Source organism: Bombus huntii, chromosome 13 (assembly GCF_024542735.1).
Source record: "Bombus huntii isolate Logan2020A chromosome 13, iyBomHunt1.1, whole genome shotgun sequence".
NCBI classification, from domain to species: Eukaryota; Metazoa; Arthropoda; class Insecta; order Hymenoptera; family Apidae; genus Bombus; species Bombus huntii.
This window is the reverse complement of record NC_066250.1, coordinates 713,691-730,748: the sequence shown is the minus strand read 5'-3', so window position 1 is coordinate 730,748 and position 17,058 is coordinate 713,691. Positions and strand designations below refer to the sequence as shown.

General features: G+C 36.7%; 3 protein-coding genes, 1 long non-coding RNA gene and 1 other non-coding gene across 10 annotated transcripts; 3 read left to right on the top strand and 2 right to left on the bottom strand.

The window, feature by feature from the left end:
* Window positions 1-981: 981 nt before the first annotated feature.
* LOC126872753 (U2 spliceosomal RNA) lies at window positions 982-1,173 on the top strand. The gene has a single exon (XR_007692168.1). It is a non-coding gene; the product is annotated as a U2 spliceosomal RNA (small nuclear RNA).
* A 1,354-nt stretch (window positions 1,174-2,527) lies between these two features.
* On the bottom strand, window positions 2,528-3,087 carry LOC126872538 (uncharacterized). Its single transcript, XR_007692006.1, has 2 exons — window positions 2,957-3,087; window positions 2,528-2,871 (listed from the first exon to the last, which is right to left on the bottom strand). It is a non-coding gene; the product is annotated as an uncharacterized LOC126872538 (long non-coding RNA).
* Window positions 3,088-3,095: 8 nt separating this feature from the next.
* On the top strand, window positions 3,096-5,811 carry LOC126872533 (uncharacterized). Its single transcript, XM_050632612.1, has 3 exons — window positions 3,096-5,169; window positions 5,245-5,343; window positions 5,429-5,811. The coding sequence occupies exons 1-3, from the start codon at window positions 3,393-3,395 to the stop codon at window positions 5,467-5,469; spliced, it is 1,917 nt and encodes a 638-aa protein (XP_050488569.1). The 5' UTR covers window positions 3,096-3,392; the 3' UTR covers window positions 5,470-5,811.
* A 943-nt stretch (window positions 5,812-6,754) lies between these two features.
* Window positions 6,755-14,959, top strand: LOC126872531 (microsomal triacylglycerol transfer protein). 6 transcript variants are annotated; one of them, XM_050632604.1, is made up of 5 exons: window positions 6,755-7,145; window positions 7,915-7,938; window positions 9,974-10,167; window positions 11,199-11,852; window positions 12,309-14,959. In XM_050632604.1, exons 1-5 carry the CDS (start codon window positions 7,079-7,081, stop codon window positions 14,052-14,054), a joined length of 2,685 nt encoding a protein of 894 aa, XP_050488561.1. In that variant the 5' UTR covers window positions 6,755-7,078; the 3' UTR covers window positions 14,055-14,959. The 6 variants fall into 6 exon arrangements, with proteins under 6 accessions (XP_050488561.1, XP_050488566.1, XP_050488563.1 ...); XM_050632606.1 differs by lacking the exon at window positions 6,755-7,145 and adding an exon at window positions 7,209-7,418; XM_050632609.1 differs by lacking the exon at window positions 9,974-10,167 and having other exon boundaries at window positions 6,758-7,145.
* LOC126872535 (growth/differentiation factor 2-like) lies at window positions 14,839-17,029 on the bottom strand. Its single transcript, XM_050632615.1, has one exon. The coding sequence runs from the start codon at window positions 16,073-16,075 to the stop codon at window positions 15,059-15,061; it is 1,017 nt and encodes a 338-aa protein (XP_050488572.1). The 5' UTR covers window positions 16,076-17,029; the 3' UTR covers window positions 14,839-15,058.
* Window positions 17,030-17,058: the final 29 nt, after the last annotated feature.

Here is a 17,058-nt window from a genome sequence, read left to right as displayed (position 1 = left end):
CGGTTTCGAGGGGTTGGGCGGCCGGTCGAGCTGGCCCATTACCGTTATTGCTGCAACAAACCGTCCAACAACAGCGATAAATACGGGCGAGAAGCTGGCGTTACAAATGTCTCTCTGAGTTATGATTATTTAGCGCGACTGCTGCCGGCCGGATCGTTCGTTGCGGCCTGCAAACCGACCGGTTCCCATTTCTGCGAGAGTTTATGCGGCCACAGCTTTTGTTGCTGCACGTGTTTCGCGTATTCCTTTTACGTTCAACTTGCTTCGCTTTCTTTACAGCTCGTTTTTCCGCACGTGTTGTCTTAACAGAATCCTATTCTTCCGCTTATTCGATATCTCGTTTGATTTGATCCCGTAATGCACAACCCCTTGTCTTATACGACCAATCGTTAATTTTATTAACCATTTATGTATATATATATTTTCGAAAATTTCGATCTAGTCGATAACCGTCTATCAGCGTGAAACGCAGCTCGGTGTAACAGTTACTGCAAAAATAAATGAAACAATTATTAAAGTTTAATTTAAAAACGTATTCCTCTGTATGTATTTACAAAAATAACTAAAAATATTTCATGCGAATTTCGATGATTTATTTATATCATAGGTAATACAGGTACGATATTCTGTGTACATTGAACGTATAGTGTATACAGAAACACTTTATATAGTGTATATAGAAACATTCATATAACGTAAAAGTGTGTGTGTGTGGGGAGGGGGGTACCGAATTAGTTGAATTGGGCGAAAAAGTAATACGATTTTGATACCCACGACATATGTACGAATGCTCAGGTATCTAAAGTTGTCAGTGACAATCTACCTTAGCCCCTGCCAAACTGTAACCACGTTCTATCATTTGTAGAGGGGTAAAGATAGTTTCCGCACAAACCGCTAGAGGTAGTATACTTGCTAGTATCCTTCTCGCAAGCGAAATTACTCACTGTCTGATTTATAAAAGCTGCTGAAATTAATCTATTTATCGCTTCTCGGCCTTATGGCTAAGATCAAAGTGTAGTATCTGTTCTTATCAGCTTAATATCTGATACACTCCCCATTGGGGAGTCAGAATATTAACCTGATTTTTGAAACTAGACGGAGATGAAGGGCTTGCTCTTCCTCTGTCACGAGTCGGCCCGACATTGCAGTACAGTTGGGAACGGCTCAACTATAAAAATCTAAAATTAAATATTTGCAGCTAACTTATCGCGATTAAGTATTTTTCAAGAATACAAGTTCTTCGTTCCAATAAAAGCGCTTACCTTTGCAAAAAAAGCCGCTAATTTATTTGTAAGAATAGAACGCCTCGAATATGAGCCAGTTATACCGCGATCCTTAGTCTTTTGATACGTTTCAAATAATTATATGCGATAAAGGGATGTGGTATATGTACGACAATTGTAATCATAAATAAAAAGTCACAGCTAAAACAAGACATCCCATATTCAACAGTACTTATGTGTAGTGGTATAGCTACAAGTAATAAGAAGACTTTCAAGATCTAGTTAGTGTAACTTTCGTTAAAGTTATATTGAAGATTAGATTGGCAATTTTTAAGACCTTGTTAGTGCATCCTGGTGGAGGCTTACACAACTTGGTGGATTAAATAGTTATCTATCGAACACGTTTCTTTGCTTACTGTAGCTCAATCATAACCGTGATGGCTCGACATTCTCTAGAGTGGCGCTAACTAGAGATAGCAGGGTTTGCCATTTACCAACCGTTTCACATGTTCTGAAATACCGATCGTTCTGTCGTTGACTTTAGTCACCAACGATTCTTAGACATCTTGATTATCATTGAGTAAGAATAAGATACTGTATACTTGTCCGTAGTCGTATACTGTTACGTTTTGTCTGGCTCGTTTTGGTTGCGTTGCCGTTAATTTTTGAATTTAGATTAAATTGTAGTATTGTCTGTTATTTAATGCGATTTAAAATTAAACTCCACGTTTCGGCTAACCTGCTATGCGCAGGAGTACTGGCACGGGAGAGGATTAAAGTTGGTGAAAATAAATGTTCGCTTAATCCTGCTATATTATTAGACAAATATTCTTCACAAGAGAAAATGTTTATTCGTATTCTAATTGAATATTGACAGAATAGTCGTTGAAATTTCGAATGCTCGGAGTTACAATCGTTCGCAATACGTTTTCGCTCTTATTAATTACAAGATTTTAATTTCGATAGATTTTCGATAGTTTACAAATTGACAAATACAAACACGTCGATTAACAAGACTAACAAGAATTGGAAACTAATAAAACAAAGAACTAAAAGCTAAAGAACCTAAAAGCTGAGAGCAAAACTAAGAGCTAAAGGAATTAAGAGCTGAAAAACTAAGGAACTAAAGAATTAAAAGAACAAAGTGTATTTTCGACCAATCGCGGGGAGACGAACTCGCGAGGAGGGACGTCAAGGGGAGTCGTAAATTCCCGTTACGATTATAGCAATCGACACCACGAGTTGATCGATCCCCTGATTTCCGTTAAGATAATAGGGGTGGTTGAGTTAGTATAACACTGTGATTCACAGAATTATAAGATTTTATTTCCAACACTTAAGTTACACTGTTGAGTAGATATAATTCCTTGATGACAACTTGTCGCCCGAAGGTAAGATAGATATGCACGCTAGAGCAAGGCTCTTAGACTTGAACTTCCTATGTTAGTGGACGTAGCACTAGAGGATACTTAGTAGAGGAAGTGAGTGTTCGTGCTTAGGCGTTAGATTTGGACTTAGTTGGTGAATCTTCTAGCGATGTAGAAGAAGTAGTTGACTCTTCCAACGGTGTAGAAGAAGTTTGATATTTCCCAAGGCGCTCCAATCGATTAGTTAGACTTCGTGATGTAGTACGCCATATGTTTGTGATCTACGACACACGAACGTATCTGTAACTGAACTCTACTCTATTATGTAAATTTATTATCATTTATTTAAAGCAGTTTAGTTTATACCCTTTATCTTCGGTGGTAAGGATAGTGAAAATGATGTTCAATGCGCAAGTTTAACAAATTTATCTCAGCGCCATCTAGCAGCCAATTTGTAAAACACACCACAGAATATCAAACTATTGAGAATCTTAGCCCCTCCATTGCAGTTTCCAATGTTCCAGGGCTATTGTGGTTGTGTATTACTGTTATGTTTATACGACCGTGCCTCAGTGCTTCGGGCAATGCTTTAGTTACAAACTGTACGTGAATCTATGATAGTTCCATATTATTATAGTTTACTGGTTTCGTTCGACTGTGTTAATTGTGTTATGTCCCGTACAAGCAGTGGATGTAGAAATTACATGAATGTATTTTAATATTTATATGTACTTCTTAGTCAAACGTACTTCATCTATAAATATCTCAATTTTTTAAAAATAATAATAATGAAAGTAAAATAATGGCTAGTATGAGCGAAATACTTAATGCTATTGCTAAAGAAGCAAGTTTGTCTTCAAATAATAATGTATCTACGTCAGAACAGTCAAATTTTCCATCTATACCGATTATATATTCTCCTTATGTAGTTTCCAGTCGTGGAAAATCCAATGCTAGAAAAGAACAGCAGCTAAAACGGGGTTTTAGTCTTCGTCGTTCACCAAGCGATGATGATATTCCTACCAAAGACACTATCATGAAAAATTTAAATGTTTCAGTTGAAGAAGAAGAACGTACCGCACAATATTTTCATTTTCTTTTGAATAAAGAGACGGATAGATTAACCGAATTATGTGAAAAGTGGATGAAAATTGTGATAGAAGCTAAAATTACAGAAATTGATCGACTGGAAATAAATCGAGTTATTGAACAGACATATTTGTTAATAAATAAAAAGTTTGATAGATTTCGTCAATTGGTTACTAATTGCGAAACAGGGAAAGGAGAAATGTTAGTTACATGTAAAGATTTGCAAGGATTTTGGGATATGATGTACATGGATATAAAAAACTGTGATTTACAATTTGAAAAATTGGGGGATCTTTGTTCACAGGGCAGGAAAGAAGACGTGTTTGTTAACAGATCAGTTACTAAAAACACATTAAATTCTATTAAAGCTATCTTAATAAAAAGAAAACGGAAGATGACACCAAAAATTAGAAACAGTGGTGGTAAAAGTAAACTTGAATCTAATTTATATCAAACGTTGGGTGATAAATATGAAAAGAATATAAGTTTTGGGATAAAACACAAAATAAAGGCTATATTTAGTAGTTTTAATGAAAAAAAACTTTCACCTGTAATGTGCGCTAAAAGATTAAGTTTACTGCAACAAGTACAATTATCTGAAACATTGTCGAAACAAAAGCCTTGCTCAAAAATAATAAATCTGAGTGAAATATGTAAAACACCAGAAGTTCAGTTAGATGATTCAGTATCTTATATTAATTCTAATCAAACACCAGGAAAGAGCATATTAAAACGGCCAAAGAATTCAGCCAAAAAGGGATGTCTCACGAAATTAACAAATAAAGTTAACTTTGCTGATCATATAGTTTTAAATGAAGTACCAATTGACGAAGAAACAGAGGTAAAATTAAATTTAGCTGCAGCATTGTCAAGAATAGATAATTTTGATCTTGATAGCTCTAATGAAGAAACAGCTTTTAGAACAGAAAGAAAACTTTTTTTTGATGACGTTAGATCTGATGTACATAAAGATGATATCAAAGAAAATTCAGAAAATAATAAAATAACGTCTCCACGAACACAAATGGCAATAGCATTCCAAGAATTGAATAAAAGTCTGGGTACACTACAAGAAAGTAGCACGAGGGAACAAAATTTTGTAGATAAAAATGCGATACCAAATCAAACTCCACCATTCAATAGAAATATTTTCACACCAATTAATGAAAATAAAGATGTTGAAACTGTAAATACACCAAAACAGAAAGATATTCCTATAAATGACAAAAAAGAAATCAGCCATAGTGATGAAAATATAAGAATTTTAAGAAATAGAACTATTATTTCAATGGATACACCTATAGGTAAGAGATCTTTTAGCGAAATGTCTATGGATATAGAAGAACTGGGACATAAAGAAAATGAATCACCTGTAGAGAAGAAAAGAAGAACAAGTTCTTTTAAAATTAACATTGATAATAGTGAAAAAATGAATATAGATGAAACTAATAACGACAAGGAAAGATCTATTAAAAACGTCAAATTTTCTGGTACTGATAATTCCCAGTAAACTAGTATTTTATTTGTTCTAAATGCAATATTTGAATAAGTATGTTTCATTGCAGGAAAAGAACATAGTGCAGAAAGCGTTCAGAGGTGTAAAATACATTTCAACAAATACATTCCAATAGAAGATTCTATTTCTTTGGAAATGCAAAAGAAAAGTAATTATTTTATTTTAATTTTTCTTAATCAGAGATTATACTTAGATATTTCATTTATATGTATATGTACACAATTTAATTTCAGCTCCAGAACGTATTAGGGGATCTGGAAACAAAATATCATAGTTTGTATGACTGATGTACAAATATAAAGTTTTTATAATTTTTAGTCGGTTTAATGAAACTTTCACTTGTTACACTTTTTATCTACGAAAATCCTCAAGTGTTTATATGGATTGTTTTCATTGAAACTACATTTTTAAGCATTTGACGTCTTCGTTTTTAACTTCAATATATACTTTATACTATATTAATATGTAATGTCAATGTACTATATATTCTTATTAGATTAAATAGGATTTCATTGAGCAACATATTTGTTTATAAAGGGACAACCAGGGGAAGTTAGAAAATTTGTGCGTGTTGTATAATAATATTTATATTAATAAAGTTTATTTTTTGTCAGAATCATGCGTATGATTTATGATCACAGATTACAAGGGATAGCACACAAGTCGTTGACTTTGTCATCTATGGAAAGACATCTATCCTGTTAATCATCACGCCGTTTAAGATTTCTTTACGTGCAGTTGGGTTGGAGAAGCTAATGTCACATTAGGTTTAAGAATGTATCACTAGCACAGTTTTTAGTTGTTAAACAAAACCTTTCATCCACCAAGGTCATTTTGTCGATAAGTAATTATCAACATGTAACAGAATATGTTATTTTTTTCTATTCATGTCGATTTGGCGAATTTTATTGTGAGAGTGTAACAGCTTCAGGAGAATAAAACAAAGAATAAAGCTTATCTTGTCATGTAAACACATGAATTTATATGTTATTATTGAATTATTATAATAATCAAAATCGATTTTCGCTTCTGAATTTAAACATAATTTAAAAGTTGTTCTACCTGAAACTGAATATATAATCTCATCTTGTACATTTTTTTTTCAAATATCTTACTTCATTTATTTAGTTCTATATTTTATTAATACTGTCCTTTCTTCCTAATATGGATATATGTACTTAATTAAATGAATAAAATATTTTGTATAGACCAAAGCAAACCAGTACTTTTTATTTTAATTTATTATCGCGGTTGTTTCCTTTGCCATTTCATGAAATTATATTTTCAGATAGAGTAATATTTCTTTCAAAGATCATTTTCTACATTTTCTATTTGTAAAATTCACTGTGAAATACCATTTATTACAAAGAATTTATCCAAGTAGACGATACATGATGTGTATTACGTTTCATATAAATTATCGTTGTTATGCACTGCCTAATTACTCTTACAATAATTACTCTTTAAAGTTATCTTAATTCCTCTTACTTCATGGAACGCATAATAGTCAATTCCTACATACAAATAAGACAAGACCTAAGAACAAGACGTCTCGTTTTCGAATGCACCGCGCCTGAAATCAGATCACCAAATATCCCCACGTTCCATTTATTCTTCTTCCACCGCAAAAGCAGGTCCAATGGAGGGGATTGATACATTATCCTCGTGATATCGCGAGCAATGGAAGGGGAATAGCTCCGCGTGGTGCGGTGGGGAATGTTAGAGATGGTCGTGGGGTTCGATAACGCAAGCCTGCCTTGTCTAATTACTTTTACTTGTATCTACTCGTATTTACTGGTAGAAGGAGAAGAGTCGTACGGAGCAGCATAGAACACGAGCTCGGGGCAGTAGGCACGAGGAAGGTCGTCTGTGAGAAACGAAGGATGGCCTGCTCGGAAACGCCGGTCACGACGCTTACAGTCTCCCTCGTTTATCTTCTGACGCTTTTCGGTGAGTTACCAACTTACAAGTTGGCCCACCTGCTTTCACGTTTCGATCTTACGTACTTTCCCGCGCGACGTCATCCATCCTCGTTAATTTTTAAATCCCTTTGCTATATTATTTGTCATTTTTCAATGTTTCGACCATCTATCCAGGCAACTATTCATAGAAGTGCTTGACGTTGATTAAAATTATTCAAGTGACTGTTTAAACAACTGTATTTATAAGCACAATAAGAACGTCCAATTTTCTTTACATCTTTGATGTTATAATTATCCTTGTGTAAGTTAGAAAAAATTCGATAACTTGTGAACCGCATCGTATTATATATAGGATATGTTTATGATATAGATTTTTATTTAACCACTTTTCCTCGATTGGTTCTATCGATAAGTAGCTAGATTAAAAACAGTTAAATTAAGTAAATTAGAAGTGCAAAAACGTTTAATACGTGTTAACTGCTATAATGTTTAACCGTTGCATCGAACAAAGAATAAAGTTTCGTCTTGTGTTTAAATGAAATCCGACGAATCTTATGAAAGTATCTACGCAGTGTTTGTTTCTTTGTTCAATGTATCTATACATTCAGTACTTTTTTGGTATTTCACTTTGTACCGGTTTGGTTAATCAAGGCTACAAAATTATTTTCTAACTCGGGGCATAGGACAATTATAGTAATCGACAACATAACTTTAGGACTTAAGAACAAAAAATAATTCTTTAATTACTTTAAAGTGCTACGAAGATCGTCTCTGATAGAAGTTTTTTTATATTTCAGGTTCCTACTGTCAAATGGCCCCAGGTAAATTAACATCTCTTTGTTTTATATTTGACATACTTTAATATAAAAAAACTAAAGGAAGATAAATAATAAATGTGATTTTTCTCTGCATAATTTACTTTCAGCAATTCAGAAAATTCGTTAGTAAAATATAAAATAATTGAAAACGTTGTACATATGCGGATCTATAAACTAAAAATAAATTGGAGCCTGTTTGGCGGGATAACTGATCTGAGATAACCTAACAGTGGTTAGGAATTCACGATTGGATTTTATTCCTTTTAGCGTTGGTAATTTTACTCGAAACAGAAGATTCAAACGAAATCAAGCACCAAATTCGAAATTCAATTTTGTTCATTTTTAATTGTTATTAATATACTTTGGTTATGGCTATTTTTGTTTAACTTCCTTTTCATTTTCGATTACAAAACATAGCTCGATCCAAAAAATAGCCGCAATTCATCCTTTCATTAATTACGAGAACGGAGTAACTATTTCCGTTTCCTTGTCGTGTAGCAGGGACTTGGTGAATTAACGGTGTTTATCGTTGGAGTATATTGGTGATATGCGATTATACATTCGTGTACACAAGTAAAGCCTATGCCTATATATGCATGCATCTCGTATAGAGCACACTGAGGGCTTCGCCGCTTTTAGAAGAGCGATCCAGACTGTGACGATTTTGTGTGCGTAGATATGCGTACGTTTGTATACTGGGCGACTCAAAAATAGGGATTTGTGTTATGTAAAATATGAATCCATTAAAAGTTTATTTAATTTTGAGAAAATATATCATAATGAAATATCTCCTTTTATTTCATTACTTTATTTCCTAACTTTATTACATAAATGTTTATAAAATCACGCGAAGAACTATCTCTCGAGAAAAACGTTTATTTCTGCATTTGCAATAAGAGACTATAAAGGCAATATTTGTGGAGGTATGTCAGCGTGTGACAAGCAAATTGATTAATTTAATTATTACCGAAGTGAATTTCAAGGGATTAGGTTGAGTATTAAATTTGTTTATTGTACGTTTATACCAGTGTTATATCTATTTCGAGAAATATCATAACGATAATATTTTAAAGAAAGTCGTATGACTTTGTTATTTTTAAATTGGATTTATGAATGCGAAAACTGATATGTATCGTTTAACTGTGCTGATGCTGGTTGTATTGTAAATTCTTAGATTTCTGATTTTACCTGTTTTTCCCTATTTTCGTCATATTTTTGAGCCACCTTGTATGCACACTCGTGTGAACATATTTATCTTCGTGTAACCATACGCTGCACTTATAGATCCTTAAGTGCCAACGCTGATACATATTAAGTGTTTCCACAAACATGTAATTAGAATTATAGATCTTATCTGTTTATGAAAATATTATTTTCTTACATCAAATTAACGACGTGGAAAGTAGTGTATTAAAACACGGTAGAATGACTAATTACGAATTGACGATTTGGAAGCAGATTGGCAAGTTAATTTTCAAATGCAATTATCGCATCGATTACGGCATAATTACATTTACGTACTAAGTGAAAAAAGGTAGCTATCTACAAGTTATTCTATTCTAAAGTTTCATATAAAAACAGCTCATACACTTACTAACGAGTACAAACTCGAATTAAAATAATCACTGATTCTTCCTTTTGTTCTTTGCAGCTCTATCATTCCACGATATTAGTAAACAAAAAGGAAAAAAGAAAAATATACGTTTCATAACTTCGTAATCGCGCCAAACATTCTACACTCACGTATCTAACCACACGCAAACGTCAGCCGGCGATCAACGTCGCACTTACACACAGACAACCGCTATTCAGTGTGTCCCATTCTCATTGGCTTATAGACGAGCCATTACAGAGTCCATGGAGTAACAATGTTTGTCAGTCGACGGGTAACTTTGCCAGATCACATATCGAAATTGTCGCGTCGATCCTCGATCGATTCTTCGCCGGGTTTTCTCGTAGGACAGGGCGGAACGATAGATCCACGTTGTTTCTGTTACTTTATCGATCATGTATTGGAAAGTGTGCGTGATTTTTGTAGCCATGGCTGGTGCTACTAGAGGCTGGGACCTGGCAAGCGGATTGAAATATAAACTGACGACAACATTGCTGTTTAGCGAGGCAGCTCCGTCGAAATCCAGCGGGGACGTTGGCTTTCGATTAACCGGCGAATTGGATGTAACCGCCGTTTGGCAGAAACCGGATGATCCGAGTAGCTTTTTGCTGAATATCGAGGTGGGAATCGTTACTGTTTTATACAACTTCATTTATTGAAACGAAATTTTGGCTAGTGTTCGATTAAATGAATTTCTGTTAAGTGGATTTCTTCTACTCTTGAATAATGAATTGCTGTCACTTTAATGAGAGAAATGGCAGGAGAGTCGGTGAATTCCTTACCGTATACCTAATACGTAATTCGTGAAGTTTTGGTAAAATACGGATTATTTCTAACTCGATGTATACAGATTCCAGTTCTTATCTTTGCTGTTCCCTCTTTGAAGATATGTTTGTATTAAATTTCTTTCTTTATTCGCGTACCATTCGCGTGCCATTGATAGCACGCATGAAAGTTCTTATTCAAGATGTAAAATATCTGATATTATCATTTTTTATACATATTTGTGTTTTATCAATAGCACAGTGTTCAGTCTATAATTGCCGAGTTTTATTGAATTTAACGAGACAGTTACTGCATGCAAAGGAAAATCTCAATTTCAAATAGAAGTTTTATCGAGCAACGAACGATAAGTGGGGAGTTCGTCTTAGCAATATTAAGCTATGATAACCTTTTCTTAAAAGATTAAAGTACAGCACGTTTTACCAGATACCGTGAATGTATAATATATACGGTCGTCTCGACAAATAAGTTAACGGCCTTACGTTTAAACTTTTAGCGGAAACGTTAATTTATTTTCCTAAGCAATTATATATTATCTTCCGAGTATTCCCTTGATCACTGCCAAGGCTTTGATCGAGGTGGCCGCCATATATCAGGGCTGTCCTCGTGTCTCTTGCTTTTATAAAACCTCTTCCTTTTTCACCTTTTTCATATACTTACCATTTAGGACTTGGCAGGAAAACATTGAATAATAACTACATGACTAGCCTGTATACGCTTCCTGATGACTCACGAAGGTTACTGCACAAAATATTTGGGGAATTGATTTAATTAGATCGGTTATTATCATTACACTATCGTTTCATTTCTACTACACATTTCCACAGTAATCGTCATGGATAAAAACAAATTCTTGTATTTTTCATAGCTCCTGCAACCACAACTGTGGATCAAATCTCGAAGTGCTCCAGAACTAGAAGGATTCGTCGAACACTCCTCCAGAATAAACGCCCTTGCACAGAAACCTTTGCTAATATTTTGGAGAAACGGCGACGTAAATTCCATCTTCATGGATACCGCAGAGAGCGTCTCTTCGGCAAACCTCAAACGTGGCTTAGCTAGTTTATTCCAATATACAGTGTTCGATAGCGACGTCGAGGAACGAGATGCTTCCGGTCTCTGTAAAGTAACGTACCATTCTTTGGGACCGAGGACAATGGGAAAACGAAAAATATCCTGCAAGCAAAATATTCTACCACCAAAGAAACGGCATTCGAATCCATTGTTCGGCGTGAAGCTTACGAGTACTCGTAATTCAACCTACGAACTCACGGAGCAGTTTTTGCCTAGCTTGATTCGTGATGAGGAGAGTCATCGAATGGCACTTACCGCCAGACCGGAAGTAGGCGCCATCGTCACGTCGGAGAGGACACTCGAGCTGCTTCCTGGCACGCTCAGCGCTAAAACCGTGCAGGCTGATACCTTGAATCAAGCTCTCGCTGCCGCGCAACCTGGATACAGAGAAACGAGTATCGAGCTACAATTGGAACCGTTCTCGTGCCCTGACTACGGATGCCCCACGGTTAGTTCATAAAATTCTTTTTCCTTGTTTTCTTTTAGAACGTACATTTTCCCATTAATCTATTCTAATTTAATACATGCAATTTGTTAACCTTCCTCGGCATCCCATAAACATCTTATGTTATTATGGAAACTGATTTCTCGCCAAAATCAACAGCGTGCCGGTAAGCTGGGATACTTAAAATTATCTTCGTTTAAATCAACAAGTTTATTTGTCGAGTGTTTCCTGTTCTTTGTTTGCTTATGAGTAACCAATGATAAATGAATAAGGCAGGAAATGAAAGACACGTTACTGCATAACATCATCTCATAAAGTCATCCATTTCATTATCCTGCTGGTAAATTAATATATCTAATAGATTAAAAATTGTACAAACAGATTTGCGATATCAAAATTATGGGAAATAATCGACTATAAATAAATATTTAATCGTATTTTTGTAATATTTGATTTTAGATCGAACAAACGGTCGAAGAGTACCGCAGCGCCCTGGAGAACAACGCATTGGGTACTGGAAAATCTGCTTCGGCGTTCCTGAAGTTACTACCTCTAGTCAGATCAGCCTCTCCAGATGAACTGCAGAAGCTCCTAAAAAGTCCACGATATCGTCAAATAAAACCTCAACTATTAGATATCTTTGGCGCCGCCTCGACCATAGCAGGACATCAAGCAGCCATGAAAATTCTTCGACAAGACGAAATAGGAAACGAGACTGAAAGATATCTTTGGGCTCTGTCTCTGTCTCCGACGCCGAATGCAGATATCGCTAAAAATATTCTGAGACGATCGGAAGAGACCCATCCGAACGACAAAGTGTCAGAAACGATAGCTTTAACCGCAGCAGCGATGGCACGTCATTTAGAGTGTCCAGCTAGCATCGAGAAAGCGAGAATCAGTTTGGAAATCGGTCTCGATACTTGCACGGGGGAAGAGTGCAAGCTGAAGTTCCTCAGGGCTCTAAGAAATTTAAGAACCAAGGCTGCGATCCCGACCTTGTTAAAATTTGCAACGAGTGAGAATAAAGCACTCAATGTCGCTGCTTGGAAGGCCCTGTCAGCGCTACCCAGAGATTCGCTGACTCCTGAAGTAAAAAAGGTAGCCAAACGAGTCTTTTACGAAATAGGTGGGCCAAAGAGAGACAGTAGTTCTAGAACTATAGCCTTGGATATTATTCTTGAAACGAATCCATCGAAGGAAGATATCAGACACTTGGTGGAGTATTTAGCAAACACAGATCTCGATTACGAGGTTCGGAAGTATCTCAGTCAACGATTGGAACAACTCTCTGATAAGGATCTTCGATTTGCTAAAGATCTGAGCGAAGTTTTGAGTACGTGTGGAAAGGATATCGTTAATTACAACGTGTATTCCCAGAAAGGTCTTAGCACAGCGTTCACGAGAAACTTTCTAAGGTCAATAGATAGTAATGGATCATTGATAACTATTCAAGAGATTCAGTCAGGTTTAATGAAGCGTGGAATAGTCGACGTAGTTCTTCAAGTTGAAGACCACGAAGAGGCGCTTTTCTCTCTTGGCCTGTTCGCGGGAGGCCTAGGAAGCTTCGTTTCGACTTCCAGCCAGGAAAATGACATTCAGGATGTCGAACCATCTACTGCAGGAATGGAGCTCGATTTCCTAGGTGTTGGTATCAGGCCATTCGTCTTCTTCTCTGGCCAAGGGGAACTTATGAGTCACGTCTGGTCTGGATCAGCGTCCGAACGAACTCCAGCTTTCCAGGCCTTAGCTGCTCTCCATAACTACAACGAATACATTCCATTGGCCTCGGGAATCGTAGCCGAAGTCGACGTCCAAGGTGCGGTTAGCTTCGATTTAGCTGGACAAATTCAACTGAGCCTATGGTCCAGAAACGCTCAGTCACTGGTGGATCTGAAGGCTGGAATTATGATCCAGGGAGGAACGAAAGTGCGTTCCGACTTTGTGCAGAGCATGGCTGAGTTCTCCATGTCGATGGAACCGAAATTGGAGTTGGCCACCGACGTAGACTTTTCCGGGCCGGTATCTCTGTGCATGAGACTTAGCCAACCAGAGAACGTGGTGAAGTATCAGGTATATAAGGTTGAAAGGGTAGCTGGAAGTAGGCACAAATTGAGAAAAACCAGGAGGATGAGGTTGCATAATCCTGGGAGGTCTTATCTGTTGAACAGAAAGAATAACGAGATGTGTTCGATGGTGTTCAGTTAATCGATAAAGACTGTTCGAGTTTGACATAGAACTTTATAGAATTTACGAAGACAGTTTTTATCGAAGATGTTACTTTCTTCTTCTTCCAATCGTGTATCGTGCAATGCGTCGAGGAAAGGGAATCGCGCGTGCTGCACGAAAAGGAACTGTATAGGTATATTTTTGTTGTAATTTTGTATTTTGTAATTACATTTTTTCTATTTTGTTATAATTTATATAATTTATGTACTCGGTACATTTACGATTTACGGGGAAAAAGAAATTTTATTCCGATGAAAATTGCTCGAACTCGTTCCACTTTTATCAACGCTATTTGTTTTGCAACTCACTTTGATTCGATTTTTTATAGTTGAATGACCCTTAATAATTGAATTATTTCATAGCCTTTTACATACGTGCTTTGCATATTTAAATGATACACTAAGCGTAGAAGCTATAACGATTCTCATCAATTTTATTCAAAATATCTATGAGTAGTACACAAAATATTACTTTAAAATCGATATTAACAAGCAAAGAAATATCTAATACATTGTAGAGAGCTAAAAGTATATCGAGTTACTTATTTTTTGATGAATTTATAATTTATGAAACCTAATGTAATGCATGTTTTATACAAGGAATATTTTTATTCAGATATTGCTAGTTCAGAGAATATTATGTGTTGAAAGATATTATATTTTATGATATATATAGGAAGAGCTGGAAGAAGGCAGATCTGGAATTTATAGAATGTATTGAAGAGAAATGGAAATCAGAAAAAGTTTATACATTTTCTAAATTAAATGGAGAAATTTTAATTTATTTGTCGGAATATGAGATAAGAGGTATAAAAGTTGATCTTGCATAAAGAAACGCAAAGTAAATCGTTGGAATAAATTGATTGAAACATAAGGATTAAAAAATGTCTTTTCTTTCGATCTTTAAGAACCTATCTTAATTTTCATAAAAATTCATTTTCTCCTTACTCAATTGCCTAATTTTAAACCTATATTTTGAACACTTTAACGACAGCCACACTCGGCAACAACCATGTCTTCGTAGCCGTACTGATAAGTTAAAGTTCCACTGGCATCCAGATAAAGCAGACTGGTAGGCGCTAGTCTCGTCGGTACGCAGCAAGCTCTGCCAACAGGTTTGCTGCCGCCCTCGATAGCCTGGAGAGCACCGTGTACCAACGTCTGCACGATCGCATGCTTCGTGGGGCTAAGATGATCGCCGAACGGGTAAAAGCACTTCCCAGAGCACTGATAGGCTTCGTACCCGGGTGGAGCAACGACCCATTCGTCGTACGCGATCAGTGCAAAGTCTACGTAAAGAGATCGTCGTCTGCAGGAATTCTTACGTCTTCTTCGGGGACCGTCGTCTTCGTCCGTCTCTTCTTCTTGAATGGAACGCCTTAAGCGCCTCTTCCTCACTTTGGCGTAGCTCAATAACAAGATTGGGCCGTCTCCGCAAGGATGATAACCGACTCTACCGTATACTCGGAATCTGACGGCACTACCACTCCTTGCAGCCACTGCAGAAGTAACATTGAAAGCCCTCCAACTATCGTCCCTCCTCGATTTGCAGCTTCCAAAAGCGTCCGTATGATCTAAACGCACTCTGAGAATGGATCCAACAACGCCGAGCAACTCTGCTACCTCTAGAGCTTCGTCTGGGTCGATCGGAGGTATCGAGAATACCAGAATCCTGGCTCCTTCGTTGGTCGGACCTGACACATGGATCGGTTCTAACGCTCGAACTATGTCCACGTCTGATCTGCGGTGGTACAGCTCTAGCATGTATTTGGATACGACTCCACGATACTTTTTATGACTTTTGCCGATGGTTTTTCTGTTTGTTTTGTTAGAGAATCGACGGAAAACGGATGGAGAAGACGATGGAATGGAGAGGTCGAACTGAATCGACGCTTTCGCGTGTACCGTGGAGGTTCGCCAGGAAAGAGAACTGGTTTTCCACAATCCATAGACACAGAAAGTTCCAACGAAGAGTAAGAAGATATATTGAGAAGGGTTCATGGCGAAGAGCACTGGAGGGTTTGGTGATGGGTTTCAGGGATTTTAAATCGACGCGAAAGAGTGAAAAATCGGATGATTTCGAACCGAAGTCGATCGGATTTGGCATCCAACTGCCAACGAATCCTTGGCCGGTGGGTGAGGTTGAAGGACGGCTTTTAAATAACTGCCAATGGGAAGGAGGGATTCGAAATTGCTGCTGGAATGTCCTTATCATCGACAGACTGCCACTCGACCTCCAGGCTAGTCCGAGAGTTCGATGGTGCGCTATGAATCATAGCGGTGTGCAAGTCGGTCCAAACATCAATTATATGACATGTTCCTTGAGTTAATTTTCACAATGGGATTTTTTGATTAATTAGGAAATTCAAACTAACTATATTTATACTAAGATCATTGTTGTGAGAAACAAGATACCTTATATTCCTCTCTATATTCAACGTTGATTTTGGAAAGATTTCAAAGTATGTATCGATTGAAGCGATAGGCCTCGGAAAGATAGCTTAGGCAATAGATCCACAGCGTGGAAGGATGGCATAATGTTATCATCGTATCGTCGTCATAATAACTGTCTAATTTATAACTGTTAAATATATTTTTAAAAGCAAACACTTGGAAATCACCAACATCATCTCCAAGAACGTCTATACGTCCCATCCCGATCTTTTAGGGTGCTCTCGGGCGATCAATAATATTTGAAATAGTATGTTACCTTTGATACACCTTTGATAAAAATTCGATCGATTTTCGATCGTTATATTTAGTCTCTATAAATCGTAATTCAATTCGGTTGGTCGTAAATCAATCTTAGCCACTGCAGAGCGCCGCAAGCATCAACGAAAGCGACTCGTCGGAAAACGCAGATGCAGGAAGATCAAACCACACTTAACGTCTAACGTTTGATCGATATTGACTCTTCTTAAATCGCTTGCACCGACTGGAACGCTTACATTAATCAGTGGTGGTTGAAAAAGCGGCTGTCGTCG